The following is a 16,340-nucleotide window of genomic DNA, read 5'->3' as shown; positions in this document are numbered from 1 at the left end:
CACGAAGGCAACTTAATTGATCGCAGTTGTGTGCGTTGTTTTGTCTTCATCGAGCGGTTAATTATAATTTGAAGTCACGAACTTCAGTCGGGTTAGTGCCTTCTGGCGCGAAATTATATAAAAATCAATCCGATGATTTACTCATTGGGAAACTTATGGTCGTAAACATAAAGTATTGAAAATCCTTTTTTTGGTTTTACGATAGCAAGTGCTAAGCTTTTCATAGCAATTTTTAATCTACGATATTGTAGAATTACACGAAAGCTTTATAGAGAGCAAACAACTTCACAAATTTGGTCATTCGAAAGCTCATATTTACAAAGCTTATATCGACAGAGAAAGAAAAGGCTCGATTTATTGGTCAAAAAAGCCTCGGTTGAAAAAGAAAAATTTGTATGCGCCAGTAACGTCGAGGAATTAACTTTCAGGCAAACGACAAAAGGCGCGTCGCAGTTGAAGGTACCTATGTACGTACACTCGAGGCAGTGCAGTTTTTGACACGGAATACTTGAGCCTCTGCGTCTGCCCTTTGTTTCCCGACAATTGTAGGATTCTTGAAGTCTTTTTGCCGACAGCTTGTTTAGGAAGTCCAGAATTTATATCCAGCTCTTGCGGGAAATCACAGAGTTGTCGACGTTTCCTTTTCTCTTCGTGTTATAATGACCCTCAAAGCTTGTTTGCCTACCATGGAATACAAATTGCTCACCCGCGTACTTCGTTGTCGTTGCCGAACGTATTCGAAAATAATTTTTTGATGAGTCGTACGTGGTCGAAATAATAGCGAGACTCGGTATGAATTTCCGTTTAGAAGCAGATCGATAGTTTGACATTTGCGTGCGTGACACGAGATCGAGATTCCGTTGTTATGATGGTCCAACGCGCTCCGTCTAAAATTAAAAACAATCCGCGACAATTGTCCGATCCTGCCGATGTGTTTAGCAGATATAGGTCCCATGAGAGTATTTTTTATATACTGATCCATACAAAAAACGCATCCGCGAGAGTGGTAACAATTAAATATCAGCGGCGGCGCAGAGTAAAGAGCGCCGAAGACGACGATCAATACCTTGCAAGCTTTACTACTACTACTACTACTACTACTATTGGGCGTCCCTCGCAAGCTTCGTGGACAATGAACTAGACCTCGAATTTTCATCAAACTTTTGTTGCTTATTTTTGCTTATTTATTATTGAGCTATTGTTTGTATCAGAAGTAATTGCGGAATAATTGACGATTAATATAATAATGAGTATAATGGGAAGCGCTATAATGAATATTCAGTTGTTGCCGCATTGAATTCATATCATCAATCAATATTTATTGTTATAATGGCGTGAATTCACGATCAAAGTTAAAATTTGGTGATGATAATGTATCGTATGAGAAGATTGATTATAATGTAAATTACAAATTTTAACTTATAAATAAGTGCATATTTGTTCTCTAACTCCAATGATATAAGAAATGTTCACATATCTATAGTGCAGTTTAATTTTTCGACTACTTATACTCCTACTAAAAAATTATATGTATTGCTACGAATCGCGAAGGCGTTTCGAAGAAACTCGACGGATAAACGTTAAAACTCGTCAAAGCTCGTCCACTACATTTAGACAGTTAAAGACACGTGTATAATTAATGCGACTGTACGTCTTGCAGAAGAGAATCATCTTTCCAAAAACAAGACTTGTTGACTCTTTGTTATAGCCTCGAAAAAATGAATAATTCACGAGGGCAGTTAAAAAAAAGGTTTATTTCTATCCTCGGACTCGAAGACAAAACGAGCGTGAAAGTCGATTAGAGACGAGAGCTCGCACACGACACACTTTATCACCCATCGATTTAAGCCCGCGACACGTTAGATATTCGAAGGATCGATTGCGAAGCTTACCGTACATGTATTGTACAGTGGAGGCTGAAGCTGCATTTTTCATTTGCTTGTTTGCCTATAAAGTGGAGTTTCTTTTCTTGCTGGGTTGGGTTAAGATATTGCATATTTGAAGTAATTTCACGGTCTAAATAAGCTCTTCTGAAAAACTACTACAAATTCAATCTACGTTTCCATGTTCCAAGTAAATATCGAGTTTTTCGTAAAAAAATAACCAAACTCGTGAACAATTATCACCTTAAACGTCTACTTTTCAACAATTCCTGTTTATCGGTGCATAGTGACGGCCCGCACACTGTCGTAAACACGGTTAGACGCGTTAAAGCGCTGCGTCGTCGTAAACCTTTAATAACTTCCTTTTGAAAACCCGAACAGACGCCTAACAGTTTCACTTTAATTGAATTCGCTAGAAGCTTGAACTGACAATCGACAGCTCAGCAAAATGGACGCCAAGTGGGGCCGTGTTAAGTTGTAGATTTCGAAGTGACTTGCTTTTTGTTTCGTCCCAAGGCTATCTTCCGCAAAAAGTTGTTAACTGACGAATTATCTCTGAATAAATTAGCCTAAGTTTTTTTCATTTGCAAAGATGTAAGGTAAAGTTAAAAAATTACATTTCCTTTCTTCCTCCACTTGAATCTATGCAGTTTTAAAAATCCGTCTTTGCACTACTAATCTTCTTTCTTACCTCAAAAAGAATAAACAATATTGTATAAAGAAGTAAATAAATCTTCCCACAACCAAGTCGTGCAATCTTTCCAGCGCAAACAACTTCTGATCAATAAGAATAAGAAAAGAGGATCATTTGTCACCTCTCGAACGTGCCAAAACTTCTGTCATTACCACATCGAGCGTGAGAGAGAAGAAAAGCTCACAGCAATTCACGAGGCTCTTTCGCTTTCGCTTCATCGATTTTTTCTCCACGGCCGACTAGAGGGCTGCTGCTATCAAGATCAAGCTCGCGCGTAGCAGTAGTTTTCTTTCCTTCTTTTGTCGCGGAGAATATTTTCAACGGAGACGTGCTACTTACAGTAATACGATAATCCCATAGAGACTACGACGACGATATTCCCCGATGACGACCATCGTAGAATTTTCGAATTTTTTATTCGTTGCACGTCACAGCAATGTATTGAGCAAGGTCATGCTCGTGCTCGTGCCCCCTCTCTCTCTCTCTCTCTAACAAATTACTAAGGATTTTTCAATCGTTTACTTTTTACTTCGTCGAGTTCTTCTTATAATAATTTGTAATTTTGGCTGTCTACCCTTAAAAGCACAACGAAGAAGACTGCCACACGTTTAACCGCACCCACAACAGAAAAATTATCCTGCGATATGACTGAAAAAACTTGTTTCATTTTACTAGCTCCGTAGTTGAAAAAAAAAAAATTTCAGCTAAGCGGCAATCATCTGTTGGTTATTGCCTCGATCGTCCTTTTTTCCGGTATCGTAAATCAGGGAAGAAAATCCCTTATAAATTATCGAGGATCTGCCGTGAAAAATTCACGACACAGCGGAGTTGTACGTGCGTGTGCAACTCACGTTTTCCTCGACGGTTTTCTTGATTTTTGCGCCAGCTTCAGCAACCGACTTGCCAGCCTTGTTGACTGCGCTGTACAGGAAACCACCGAGACTCTTCGCACCTGCCAATGCCTTCGTCGAAACTGTTAGGAAAAAAAGAAGTAGGTTAGTCGTGTTCGACTGTGACGGATAAATGTCTTGTGATTAAATAAGTTTTCGGGAAAAAAAGAGTCAAGTGAAGCGAGAATTGTAGTAGCTGGTATTATAATACTATGTGCAGAGCTTTGGCGGAAAGCAATGTTCTTAACGAGCTCTTTTATGCGTCAGAGGCTTTAGTAATATTCAGTGAGTAGGATGCGTGACTATAGAGCCGCTGTATATTAATGCTGCTGCCAAGAAGATGGACGTAGATTTATAGATAAAAAAATTACATCAAAGATTTACTTAAAGAAACACTAGTCTACGATACTTGGTAAAACCTTATAGATCTCTCAATTACCTTTTCTCGGTATTTTTTTATTTGTGCATTATACGAAATAAAGTATCAATCTTATTTAGAACTATCTTAACTTTCCATGATGCCTTTTCCTAATCTCTCTTGCGCGAGACGGCTTGCGGGTATATACTGTGCTACCTTTGTTTGCCCTTTTTCGTCAAACAGACTCAAATTCACTCCGTAAAAATTGAAGAATTTCGTAAAACAACCCCTAACTCAATTCTTCTTTAATTAGCCTGATAAATTTTTCCATGTTCTCGTCGCCTATGTGTACGAGATTAAACTATTTTGCGTGGCGCGAGAGAAGAAAAAAAAGCTTGAATATATATGTTTGAGAGTGCGAGAGAAAGGCCAAACGTGGACCCGAAGAGCTTTTTGGGCAATCGGAATTCGCGATTCATGTGCCTCGTCGTTCGTAAAAAGAAAGGCTCCCTTTTTTCTTTCTTTCCTGGCAAAGGGGAAAAGATATATATATATATATGAAGCGTGCTTGCTATTTTGAAACGTTTATGACGCGCTCGTTGTTGGTAGAATCTTTGATTCTTTTGAAATAGAATTCATGCTTTAGCGTATGAAATGGACACTCGAAATTAATGTTTTTGACCAATCAACCAAAATTCAGTGAGCTGATGCGAATACAAGAAATGTTTAATAATGTCAATTGAAAAATAGCCATCTAAAAGTATTTGTTTGAATTGTAGTCTGATAAATAAATATTGTAGGAAGGTACATCTAAAAGCGTAAGGCTGTTCTATATCTAATTTGGTTAAAGAGATATAGAGACTGAACTTTCAGTAGCGAATGAGGAAAACAGGATACATCTGCATTATTATCTAAAGGCTGATTTTTTTTGGTCCAACCAAATTGTTCTTACTTTCCATGAGAAGCCTGTTTCGTCTATTAATTTTTTTAGATGCATTGAAAAAGATTCTACCTATTTCATAAAAGGTGCAACGATATGTCTACGACGCTTGTGCAAAAGTGCCGCACGCGCATTCTAAACTAAACTACGAGTGTACGGAGTCTCTTTGCGTTTTAGTGTACACGTAAAAGAAAAATTCCGTACACTCGTATATAATAAAAACGCGCAGCGTAAGCAGAGACAAAATTGTGACCTGCAGCTTTTATAGCACCTCTTTGCCCAGTAGAGTCTATCATCATAAGTCCATAGATATGATACGGGTTTGTGTATCATTACAACATCGATCCGAGTTTGCAGCAGATTTTTTATATCAGAATACAAATTTTTATTATTATTATATTATCAAAGAACTACCTATTTTTCATTTTCTATAATCTATAGCTACGTATACGCTTGTTCCAGCAAACGAAGATTCTTTATTGCATTAAAAAAAACTCTCTCATATGCGCTTAAAAAGATTAGAAAACAAACAGAAATACCTGAAATCTCCAGTTACAAAGAATATGCATGTAAGTCTGCCTCGAAGCAAGTTCTCTTATTAAAATATGCATCACAAGAAACTTGCTAAAGATATAAAAATAAAAAAAAAGTCGGGAACAAAAGAGCGGTATACGTTTAAAGAGAAAAAGCAGAAAAAAGTAAAGTTTCGTGTGCGATACCCACCGGCGCCGAAGGCTTGCTGTGCATCCTTGTCGTCAGTTGGCGTACCCCCGAGGCTCCCCGGACCGCTGTCCGCACCACCAGTCGCACTGAAAAATTATCAAATATCAATGAACTATTACTTGGCCACATCCCATTTATCATTAGAAGGTGTGCGTTCTTCGACAAATAAAAATAATTTTTTCCACATGAGATACGTATGGCATGAGAGACTTTCAAAGCGGTGAGTTTTGCTGTTGCTTGCGAATGAATTTTCTTTTATTCGACTCTACCAGGATGACGCTCTTTATCTTTTATTTTAAAAGCTACACCCATCATTGTTTATTATCTTTTATGAATTTCAGTGCAATGAATGCTTAGTTTATCTACATTTACATGGCTGATAAGGATAAGATACCCCGGGTAAGACGTAATTATTTTCCACTTTTATATAAAAAAAAAAGCAATTTTACATTCGTAGTTACAAATCTCGTTTAAACTGCGCAATTACTTTTAAATAAATCCAAGTCGAGAAAACGCTTTTATTCAACGTCAGCCTCGTTACAGTAGAATTCCTTTTTTACACCAAATTACCAACTTTGATGAAAAAAAGTTATATCATTGTCGTCTTAAAAATGATACTCTACATAAGTTTCCTTTTGTTCAGCGTTAATTAGCGAATCTCATTTGTTGCATTAATGATGTACTTTTATAATTCAAATCTAAGCGTGAAAATAAAAGTATAATATGAATCGCAACTAGAACGAAAGGAATATGAAAGAAGCAAGTGTCTATTGTGCAACTATATAAACGTAATGTTGAAGAAACAACTATTGTTGATAGTAACTTTGTCCTAAATTAGAATATGAAAGTTGACAATAAAATAGTGCAAACATCTCTAAGTGCCTACATATCTGCTAAAAGTAAAAGAAGTGAGTGAAAGATAAAGCGTATAAGAATAAAATTGTGGATTACGAAATCATATAATTTTACCATGAAAATTATCCGTCACATATCGACCTAAAAAAACCTGTATATCTCAAGTGTAAAATAAACACAGTCACGCGCAAGCTGTCGAGTCACACAAATTCATCATGTATACTGTCTGAATCTGAGTTGTGTGGAGAAATTAGGAGGGATATGAAGACAAAAGAGATTAAATCGGCAGGTTATTAATGCACTCGTGCCTTGATTGGCTCGGCGTTGCGCGACTGAATGAGCGAGCGGTGGCGACAGCGGAAAATCTTTGTTTTCTCCCTCGCAAGGGCATAATGGACTGGAAAGAGCCCGATAATGATTGGTATCCCCATTGGGAATGACAAGCGGCGACAGCGACACCCTACCTCCAAGATGTTTATGTTAATTGATGTGCCATTGTCTCACATCTGGCACGCTCTTGCACTCCCTTAAACTCCCTGAATTGCCGAGACATTTTATTTGCGTTTACTAACATCGCGTAAACTTTTTGCAATGCCAACGGCGTAAATAAAGGAAGCTGGGGGCTGGATAGCTGGTTGATTTACATTTTCAAGGATAAGTACATATCCCGCCGTAGATTCCCATTACCATTGTAAATATGAGAAAGGGGACGAGGACGACGAGGCGTTTCTCTCTGTCGGAAGTTTCTCGTACGCGCGCGCTCACACAATTTTACTCGCGGAGTAAACTTTTAGTAGCTCACGCAGGTGGAGGCTTGGCCGTTTATAAAACTTCATCCAGTTGCAGGCTCTTTTCACTTTTTTCGCTAATTCTATAGCAATGCCATTTTTTACTTTATTATCCGAGTGCTTGTAAACGAAAGTTGATGAGACGCTCTTTGGAGTGTTAATAAAACGAAACAAAGAATAAATTACTTTAAACTGTGGGAGTAGCTTACTAAAATAAATAAAAAAATAATAGCAGTTGCTATGATTGTTTGAGAGAAGGTTTTGTGAATTGGAACCTTACTGACAGTGTAAAAACTATTCCATTCTTTCCATATCAATAGATTGCACGACAAATTTATGTCTTACTCAGTTTGTATATAGATATTTTTTTAAATGGTCAAACATTGATTGAACTTTTCATACCGAAATTGCATGAGCTTAAGACTGTATTCTTATTTCAATACAGTACATGCTTAAATTATAATAGAGCAATTTATAAAGCAATTGATATTAATTCTTGAAATCGATTTGGAGAAACGTTTACTTAGACTACATTAATAAATTCCAATAATGGTAGTCCCGGATAACATAAAAAAAGAAGAAAAACTTTGTTAAACGACAGCTTAGAAAAAGCAGTTTCCTCATAGTAAATTTATTGTGCAATATATGTTAAATTCGTTAAAATGGTAAAAGCGTGAAAAAAATTGCAAGTTAAATTTTGATCAGGTTCACGCGTTATCGATGTCATGTCGTTTGTGCATCATGACTCAAACATAGAACTAACAGCAGCGTTGTCGAAATTGCATACCGATTGCAACAACCTTTCTCCAGATCAAACACATACGACTCAAATGCGAATGATACTCGTTTCATTTGAAGCTTGGATAGCACAGGCAAGCTTCTCATCACAGTAAGCAAGAACCCCATCAAAATCCAAATTCGGCAATGGTCATTCACGCTTCTATAACGTTCATCTCAATCATCAAATCAACAAGAAAATCAGAAATATAACCACGTAAAAAACGAAAAGAAAAATGATAAAAAGTAGTAGTAGTAGAAGGTCGTCGAAGGTTGGTGGTAGGTGTTAATTGTTTGGCAGTCGTCGCGCGGCCGCGCTGCGTGTTGCTTGTCACGTACCCTGCGACCCACCTGCTAGCATCATCGTCTTTTACGTTTTCTGTTGTGTCCGCAACTGCGGGATCCCTCGTTGACTCGGCTACCGCCAATGGATCGGCGTTTTGATCAACCTCGGCTGATGCACCACCGCGATTCAATCCCGGTATACCTCCACTCAACCAGCCGCTCATCGACGAAGCTACTTGAGACTTGACGCCTGCCAACATCTCTAGCTTGCTGCTGCCGCCCTTCGTTGGACTGTCAACACATCAATTGATTCGAATTCAGATTCTCAGTTAGGTGATCATATCGTGCAACTGCATATTTGTCGGTGAAACCCGCCAATTGTTTGTTTACGAATTGAAACGCGGCCCGGTCTTGCGTAAACTAGAGCGAGAACTTATCTGAAAGCTGAACTTTAAGCTAGTTTCTAACTAAAGACTGGGTGTTAGCCAATTTCTAGATCTTTACTTTAAGGAGACGACAACGAATTCGTGCCATTAATTTTTAATGCAGCTCTCATAGAAAGCGATAAGCGGCAATAATTAAGCTCGCCGATAGTGCATAACTATGAAACATAGTTTCAACAACTCCCTACGTAGTCCAGGCAACAGAGACAAAAAAGGCCTGTTTCAGACAAAAATTCCGGGATGGGTTTTCTCAACGGAAATCGCTTCAGTACAATGTAAATAGGAACTCTTGATAAAATGCAACTCCTAATTTATTGTCAGATTTTTTTTATGAGCGCTCAAAGTTGACGAAATATGGTTTTTTCAATCTGCAAGCCACGGTATGCATTTTAGCTGAAAAAGTTTCGTATAAAAGTTGTAGGCAATAGCAAAAGCTACAATTTGAGCTATCGTGTAATTTTTTTCGTTTGTTAGTTATTGAAAAAAGCCCCAAAAACCCTTAAAAATGGCCATTTTTACTATATCGAATATTTATTGCAAAAAGAACTTTTTTTAATGTTTATGACTCTTAAAAGAAAGCTCTTGTGATTCTAAAAAAAATGAATCGTCGCACGACTATTTATTTTTATTAGTTACTGATATATTCTAATTAGTTAATTAAGAGACGTCCAAAGTACGGGGCTGTAAATTTTTTTTGGCCGAAGATATCGAGTTGTAAAACAACTCAATCTCTTTGTCAAAACGTCAATTTTAATAAATGATTGGGAACGAATCAAAAAATTAATTTGCAACCCCTAAATTTTGACTTTAAAAAAGTGCGCCTTTTTTCTTTTATAAACAATTAGAATTGCGGCTTCCCTATGCATTATAGAGATTTCTTTTTTAGAAATTCACATATCTGAGATCAAGGTGCATATTTTGAAAAAAAAAAATTGTTTTTCGACCAATAGGAGCAGAGATAATTTTTTGTTTTGTTTAAATCGCCATTGTTGTAATAATGAAAATTAACAAATCGGTCCAAGGGCATTCGATCGTTATTAAGTTATATTTTCTCATTACGATACAAGGCTTTACATATTTTGGCTTTTTAACAATTAAAATGACGTTTCATTTCCAGCACGAGAAAAGCCAAAGGCCGGAGGCGGTGGTGGGGGTTTCCCTCGCGCGCTTGGAAATACTGAAAGTCCGCGTTCAAATCGACGCGCTTCGCAAAAATCAGGCTTATCTCGCGAACTATTGCATCAAATTCGATCATTTTTTTTTTAATTTGGGGTAGCTTCAAAATTTATTGAGATTGGTGTAGTTGTAATTACTATATTTAATGCCAATCGTTTATTATTAACTTAATTGAATTCATACATATCAGTGTATGTATAAATTCCAATTAATTATTACTTGCTATCCGTAAATATGGATAAGGATAAATAATAATCAATATATTTTCAATTATTAATAACAATATTTTAATTTATATGCATACGTAGGCTATAGTTTACATGATTTCTTATTTTCTAATCGTACCTAGTTCTTTTCGGCGCAGACTCATTTATTTCGTTTTCATTGCATTCTTATTCTTACAATTAATTAACTGTCAGATCATTTCAATTTTTGGCTATTGAGGTTCCGTGGAAACATCATTTAGCGACGACCAAACAACAAGTAGCTTTTTTTCAATTATCACAAAAATTCAACCGGAAAAAAACTATAAAATCAAACACAAATTGTGCAAGATAGAAAAAACCAAGATATCCGCAGTACATAAGATTATTTATCGAAATTCAATTGCTTGGGGAACATAATAGTTTAACAGTTTCGTGAGGCAGCGCCATAAGAGAGGATTACAGTCTATCGTTCGCTTCAGCACCTGGAAATAGTCATTACGGAGGGTCGGCAGATATAGACTAGGTGTGCAAACGCAAGAGATCAGTTGTTAAATGTGAGGGTGGGAAGGTATAAACGAGCCACGGCTTTCTTTTATCGTACAGCCAGTTGGTGTGCGGCATCTTTTCCCGAATGAAATCGAAGCGTTTAATATCTTGTTTAGGCATAAATGCACCAGAGGAAATTGAAATTATATGTATCGGATTCTGAGAAGTAATCCCAACTAAATGGTCACGAGAGAGATTCTTATTTTAGAATTTGCTACGAGTGTCTCCGCGACGGCACATATATTTTGTGCATTCGCGGAAGATTAAATAGAGAAAATGGTTTTAATAGGATTTCTCGGATGTGTTTACTCTGTACGAACAGGTTTATAGAATAACTGTTTGCTACGATGATGTGAAGCAATCGTCATGTATTTGGAAGTATTTTATTGAGGATATAACTGAAATTGGGCAAATATTATAATCAAAAATTGTTTGCAATATTTCTATCGTACAAATGAAAGTGACACTTGAGCAAGCTAAGCCTGTGGAAGTACGTAAAGTACGTCACGCAATACACACGGGCCAAAGTTTGAAAGAGGTGCCGGCTGCACTGGTAATAACAGCAATAAATGCAAAGGCGCCAAGTCTGCCGAATGTGAAGAGAGCAAGAGAACTGTCAAGGCGAATCGATCGGAACTGACACCAGTGCGAAAGCACTACGACTGTATTGACAGTTTGTTTCGGCGAGCTCGCGTGCGCCCGTTCAAGCTCTGTCAGTGGAACAGCGTCATTATGCGCCCTACTCTCCCTGCCCAAACACTTCGAGCCAGGCACACTACGCTTAGCTGCATTAATTTGCGGACAACGCCGACGACAGAGCCTACCAGTCCGCACTCGTGGTCGTAACGGTCGATAGGACTGCATCTGCGGAGTTTCGGCGAGCCAACTGCTGAGATTCAAAAAATTTCAACAACCGGAGGATTAGTTAAATTTCGCTCGCTGAATCTCGCTTCGATTGAAAAATTCAATGCCAACGGCGATTCGATCATAAGAAAGGCATACGCGATAGTCCGACAAAGTCGGAACGATAAAATGCTTATTTTTGACTTGCGTGTCACAAGCGACGTTGATTGCATTTGATCATTGAATCAATGTTTTCTCTTTCGCAAAATTTGTTACTCTATTTTGCAGTAGATGATTTTATCGTTCGACGACACTTCAATGGAAATGAAGAAAGAGTTGCAGAATTCGTAGGGCGAATTAACGACAATTTCACAGATACAATGCGAATGCTGAATTTTACCGATGTCTACACTTCCAGTACAGAAAAAGCAAGAAGTTAATGTTCTCTTCTTTTCTTTTATTTAAGTTATAATTCCACAAAGTGCAATATCATGTAAAGAAAAAACCAGATGAAGCTCTATCCTGTTGCAAACAGTATCACGCAATTTATTGTTCAAGATTACAGCAACACGCTAATGGGAGACGCCGACAAATTCATAAACACGAGTGAAAAGATACTTTGCCAATGAAATGCAATACAATGTGCCAATGACTTCATAAATCACTCGTAAAAATAATAATGAGACAAAGAAGATGAACGAAGCGAAAAGCCCTACAATTTTTAACGAAAAAAGCCAAATCGATATCTGATGACAGCTTTATAACGACGTCTGTGTGTTTATACAGAAGATTTGTTAATGATTAATTATGATCGTAACGATGATAAGTCATTAACTTCAATTATGGCTGATTACTTTTTTTTGATAAAATTCATGTGCCAAATTAGCCTTTTTTTTCAATAGCTATATACATGTAGATATTTTGCGCATTGAGTTACAAAATATATGTATCCTTGGAGAATTCAGGTAATACGCATTCCGCACCCCTTGCAGGACAAAGCCAAACATAGTTGAGATTCGCAATTACACACACACACATACACGCGCGCGCGCACACGCACGCACACGCACACACAACGTCAGTTCACATACGAAAAATAACCAGTGCAAATATCAATGAACTGGTCCAGGTTCTTTCCGTAAACTTACGCAATGAAATCTGAGATTACAGCATATAACGTGTATATGCTAACTATTTATTTTTCCTCTTGGTACATGCCACAAACTGAGACTTTAGGGCAGATATGTATAAACGAGTTAGTTTATTTGAAAACAAATATTGAAATTGAATTCGATAACTGTAGACGAGCATTTTTCCAGTTGACTGCACTACACCAGAAACTTAACAAGTTTCCCCATCATCGAGATGCAATGATCTCGAGAATTGCTTAATTTAATTTGAAAGGAAGGCAAAATAAATTTAACGTTAACGAAGTTTGACACACACTCTGACGCAGTGTTTCACAGGGAAAACTAAGCGCGTAAATCAATCATAAAAGTGCCGTCTTTTCGTCATGTATCCTCGAGCCACTGGTCAAAAACAAACTATCTTACGAAGGGTACAAAGTAAGAAAAAAAATCTGACCTAAGTACCAGAGAGTGAGGCACAGAGCGAGATATCGATTCGTTGCCTTTTTTTCGCGTGCGCCATCTTCCTCGAAGTGAAAAGCTCCGTATATATGTATGTATATGTACCTGCCAGCAGCAACGTCGGCCTCGACGGCATCTTGAACAGGCGCTTCGGTCGACAATGGAGCACCTTCAGCACCATCCTCGGCCTTCTTACCCATCCAATTGGACACCTGATTCGTCAGCCCAGAGAACATGTTTACGACCCTCTGTCTATGAGAGATAGATTATTCTCTCTGCGCGCTGTTCTTGTCTGCACCGTTTTATCGAGCGACCACGCGACGATCACTCGCGCACCCTGCTCTCAACACTTATTATACCCTTGAATATCTCGCTGTCTTCTATAGACTTGAACGATTCTTTCTAGAAGAGTATATCGCTTCGTATCTCGTAGGTGTGAAATAGCTATATGGGACTTTTTTCCTTTTGCTGTGCACTAAAGAGTATGCAATCTGACTGCCGAGCTGTTGTCGATACTACTACTGAGTACTGACTACTACGATGGCAGACACATGCGGTGGAGGGGCAGAAAAAAACAACGCAGCAATTTGTGCGCATACCAAGTTTTGATGTGATGCGCGGGAATTTCGAAATTTTTTTAGACTCATGAATCATCATCATTTATTGAGTCATCTTTTCCTTCCCTTTAATATGTTGCTAACGTAGAAACAATAAAAAGAATGCAAAAACATTTGAATCATAATTTTAGAGTATTTGTACTAATTCGACGTAATGCTACTTATTTATTAAGAACTTACTAATTTGATGAATATAATTACTATTAGTAATGTAATTTAGTTTAGAACAAAGAAAGGAAAAGAAAAAGAGATTATGGTTATGTAGAAAAAAATTAATCGAGATTTTATTTATAGTTTTGTAACATAAAGCCTCGTACGAGCTCAAACGAAGTAGAAGGCGCAAGTCAACAGAATAGAGAAAAGTAATTTATCAAGTATTCATTAGAAAGAAAAGAAAAATGCGACCAATTTTGACCAATTATACAAAAGCTGTTCAACTTATTCTCGCAGAAGTTACTATCTAAAGTACAGTTGAATTTTTCATATATACAAGAGGGATGACAGTATTCCGAATCAAGTACTTTAGTAACGACTATTGTTATAAAAAAATTTAATGAAGATGTTGCGTATGTGACTCTCAAAAATATCAAAGATTCAGTTGAAAAAAAAAACACCACAGTTTTAATTTCTTGGCGCCTGATTTGGATTTCCAGGCCCCAATGGTAAATCTCCAACTTGAGAATCTCTTTGGGGGCTCTGAAACATTTCAATTACATTGTTATTTTATTATTTTAAATTATGCTTACAGAATAAAAAAAAATTTTCATTTTGAACTACCACCGACCTTTACTTGAATTTGATGTTTCAAAATTGCTGCCCTCAAAATCAACAATCTCGTGCGCCTTCTATACTCTCTGCCTAAAGTAATGGACTTTTCAAAAGTCGTGCTTCTCTGATCAACATCTTTGGCGTATAAAATCTAAAAATAAAAATAACAAAGTTCAATTGTACATATATACTCCTTTATCATATCTTCTTTACGTGATTTGTTCTTACCTTATTATGAGAATCGATACGAGCTTGAATCTGTCCATCAAGTATAAGCTGCATAAGTTCATCTTCTAAGGCTGCGACGGTCCTGTTGAAAGCCGTCGCCATACGTCTCATATCGGCACTAAGGTAAGGACTAAAGTACTGAATGAGCGCTCTGTTACGAATTTGGGTATACAACGAATTGACGTGCGGCGCGATGTACATATCTAATAAAATATTATCCTTGATTTCATCCAACAACTTCAAGCAAGAGGCGTATTTTGATTCATAAAACTTGAAAATAATGTCTCTCAGCTGTGGCTCTAGTTCCAAGAAAAGTTTGAAAGAGCTGCTGAATATCACTTGTTTTTGCAATTCATGCCTGTTAATATATTGAATAAATGTACAATTATAGTTTTTGATTAATCATAATGTTACAATTGAAAATCAAAAAAAGAATTTACCTATCAAAAGTAGCTAAAGCACATAAACCTCCATAAAGAGCAACATTACCAGGTGATAGTATTTCAGGAAAATCACAATGATCAAGAGAGGCTTGCAAAAATAGCTTGGCAGCAGTCTTGTACCTCTTTGTTGCAAGCTCTGCCAAACCAGCAGCAACTTTTAGTTTTGTTATAATAGCCACATTATTATCTTTCCCATGAACATCAGGGAAATCAGGTGTATTTTGAGCCTTAGTGACATAACTAGTCACATGAGCCCAATTCTGCAGATATATGGATACTTTCAGTACATTCCAGCACATGTTCACAACATGCTTGCCACTGGTACAATAATCGCGAGCTCTGGAGTAGCATTTGAGCGCATTACCAAGATCTCCACAGTCCAAGTAATGGTCACCCAAATCATCGTGACCTCTCCTGATGCTCTCTTTGATGGAATTACTCTTGTAGTTCTTAAGATCAGTATCAAACTTTTCAAGTTTCAATGCTGCTTTTTTTGATTTTGTATCCACCCACATTTGGTCAACTGTTGGTATATCTTGGGAAGTAGATTGGGCAGCTACATCAGGCAAACCTCCTGCATTCACAGCTGCAGTTAATTTTTTATGTAATACCAAATATATAGAGACATTGTAAGTTGTCATGACATAATTTATAGCCATTTTCAGAGCTTCAATCCTAAGTGAAGGACAGTGATCTGCTATGTACATTAACCTGAACAGTTTTGCAAGACCTACATAACTATTAGCATAGGATTCCAAATCCTGCAAAAACAAAGGAAAACAAAGCATTATAAGTGGTTATGGAAACATCGAACTTAGAAATTGTTAAGTAACAAATGACGAACTAGTGTTGGATTTTCAACAATGTATGGCTCCTCTTCAGTATTGTCATTATCCTCGTTAGGAGCATCCACTTGCATTGGCTCGACAGCATTTTGCTGAGAAAACGCGAACATTGTGCTTGATTTTCGGAACCTCCAAAAACCAACAATAAATAAATAACTACTCAACTAATCTGCTATCCTTGCGGCACTCTAACCCTGTTATCGGCATGAACATGTTTCATATTATCAAGATTTCGTTATATCTATATCACCACTTGCGAGATGCTCCATTTGTCCCGATAAAGCTTACCTGCTTGGTAACTGCTACTCTTTTGTTCTTATCTACTATCGAGTGCACTAACATCGTTATTACAACAGAATTTTCCGAGGCAGATTTTCGCGAATATTAATTTTCAGCCCCTCGTCTAAGAAATAAGAATCCTATACGAGAGGGAGAATTTTCAT

General features: G+C 37.3%; 2 protein-coding genes across 12 annotated transcripts in view; both read right to left on the bottom strand.

Moving 5' to 3' along the window:
* The window catches only part of LOC131665809 (synapse-associated protein of 47 kDa), a 28,657-nt gene extending 15,153 nt beyond the window's left edge, over window positions 1-13,504 (bottom strand). For 6 of the 11 annotated variants that reach the window (XM_058937944.1, XM_058937945.1, XM_058937951.1 and 3 more), the window contains exons 1-5: window positions 13,102-13,504; window positions 8,248-8,484; window positions 5,489-5,574; window positions 5,019-5,054; window positions 3,429-3,550 (exon numbers count right to left, since the gene is read on the bottom strand). In XM_058937944.1, coding sequence (XP_058793927.1) covers window positions 3,429-3,550; window positions 5,019-5,054; window positions 5,489-5,574; window positions 8,248-8,484; window positions 13,102-13,232 — 612 coding nt within the window. In that variant the 5' untranslated portion in view covers window positions 13,233-13,504. The remainder of the gene's footprint in view (window positions 1-3,428; window positions 3,551-5,018; window positions 5,055-5,488; window positions 5,575-8,247; window positions 8,485-13,101) is intronic. The other 5 variants (XM_058937947.1, XM_058937946.1, XM_058937948.1 and 2 more) reach the window with 5 other exon arrangements.
* A 372-nt stretch (window positions 13,505-13,876) lies between these two features.
* Window positions 13,877-16,331, bottom strand: LOC131665791 (COP9 signalosome complex subunit 1). The gene is made up of 6 exons (XM_058937915.1): window positions 16,186-16,331; window positions 15,897-16,091; window positions 15,050-15,813; window positions 14,610-14,967; window positions 14,398-14,532; window positions 13,877-14,309 (listed from the first exon to the last, which is right to left on the bottom strand). The coding sequence occupies exons 2-6, from the start codon at window positions 16,005-16,007 to the stop codon at window positions 14,235-14,237; spliced, it is 1,443 nt and encodes a 480-aa protein (XP_058793898.1). The 5' UTR covers window positions 16,008-16,091; window positions 16,186-16,331; the 3' UTR covers window positions 13,877-14,234.
* Window positions 16,332-16,340: the final 9 nt, after the last annotated feature.

This window comes from Phymastichus coffea, unplaced genomic scaffold, assembly GCF_024137745.1.
Source record: "Phymastichus coffea isolate CEN01 unplaced genomic scaffold, Cenicafe_Pcof_1.1 PCOF00054, whole genome shotgun sequence".
NCBI classification, from domain to species: domain Eukaryota; kingdom Metazoa; phylum Arthropoda; class Insecta; order Hymenoptera; family Eulophidae; genus Phymastichus; species Phymastichus coffea.
This window is presented reverse-complemented; position numbering and strand designations above follow the sequence as displayed.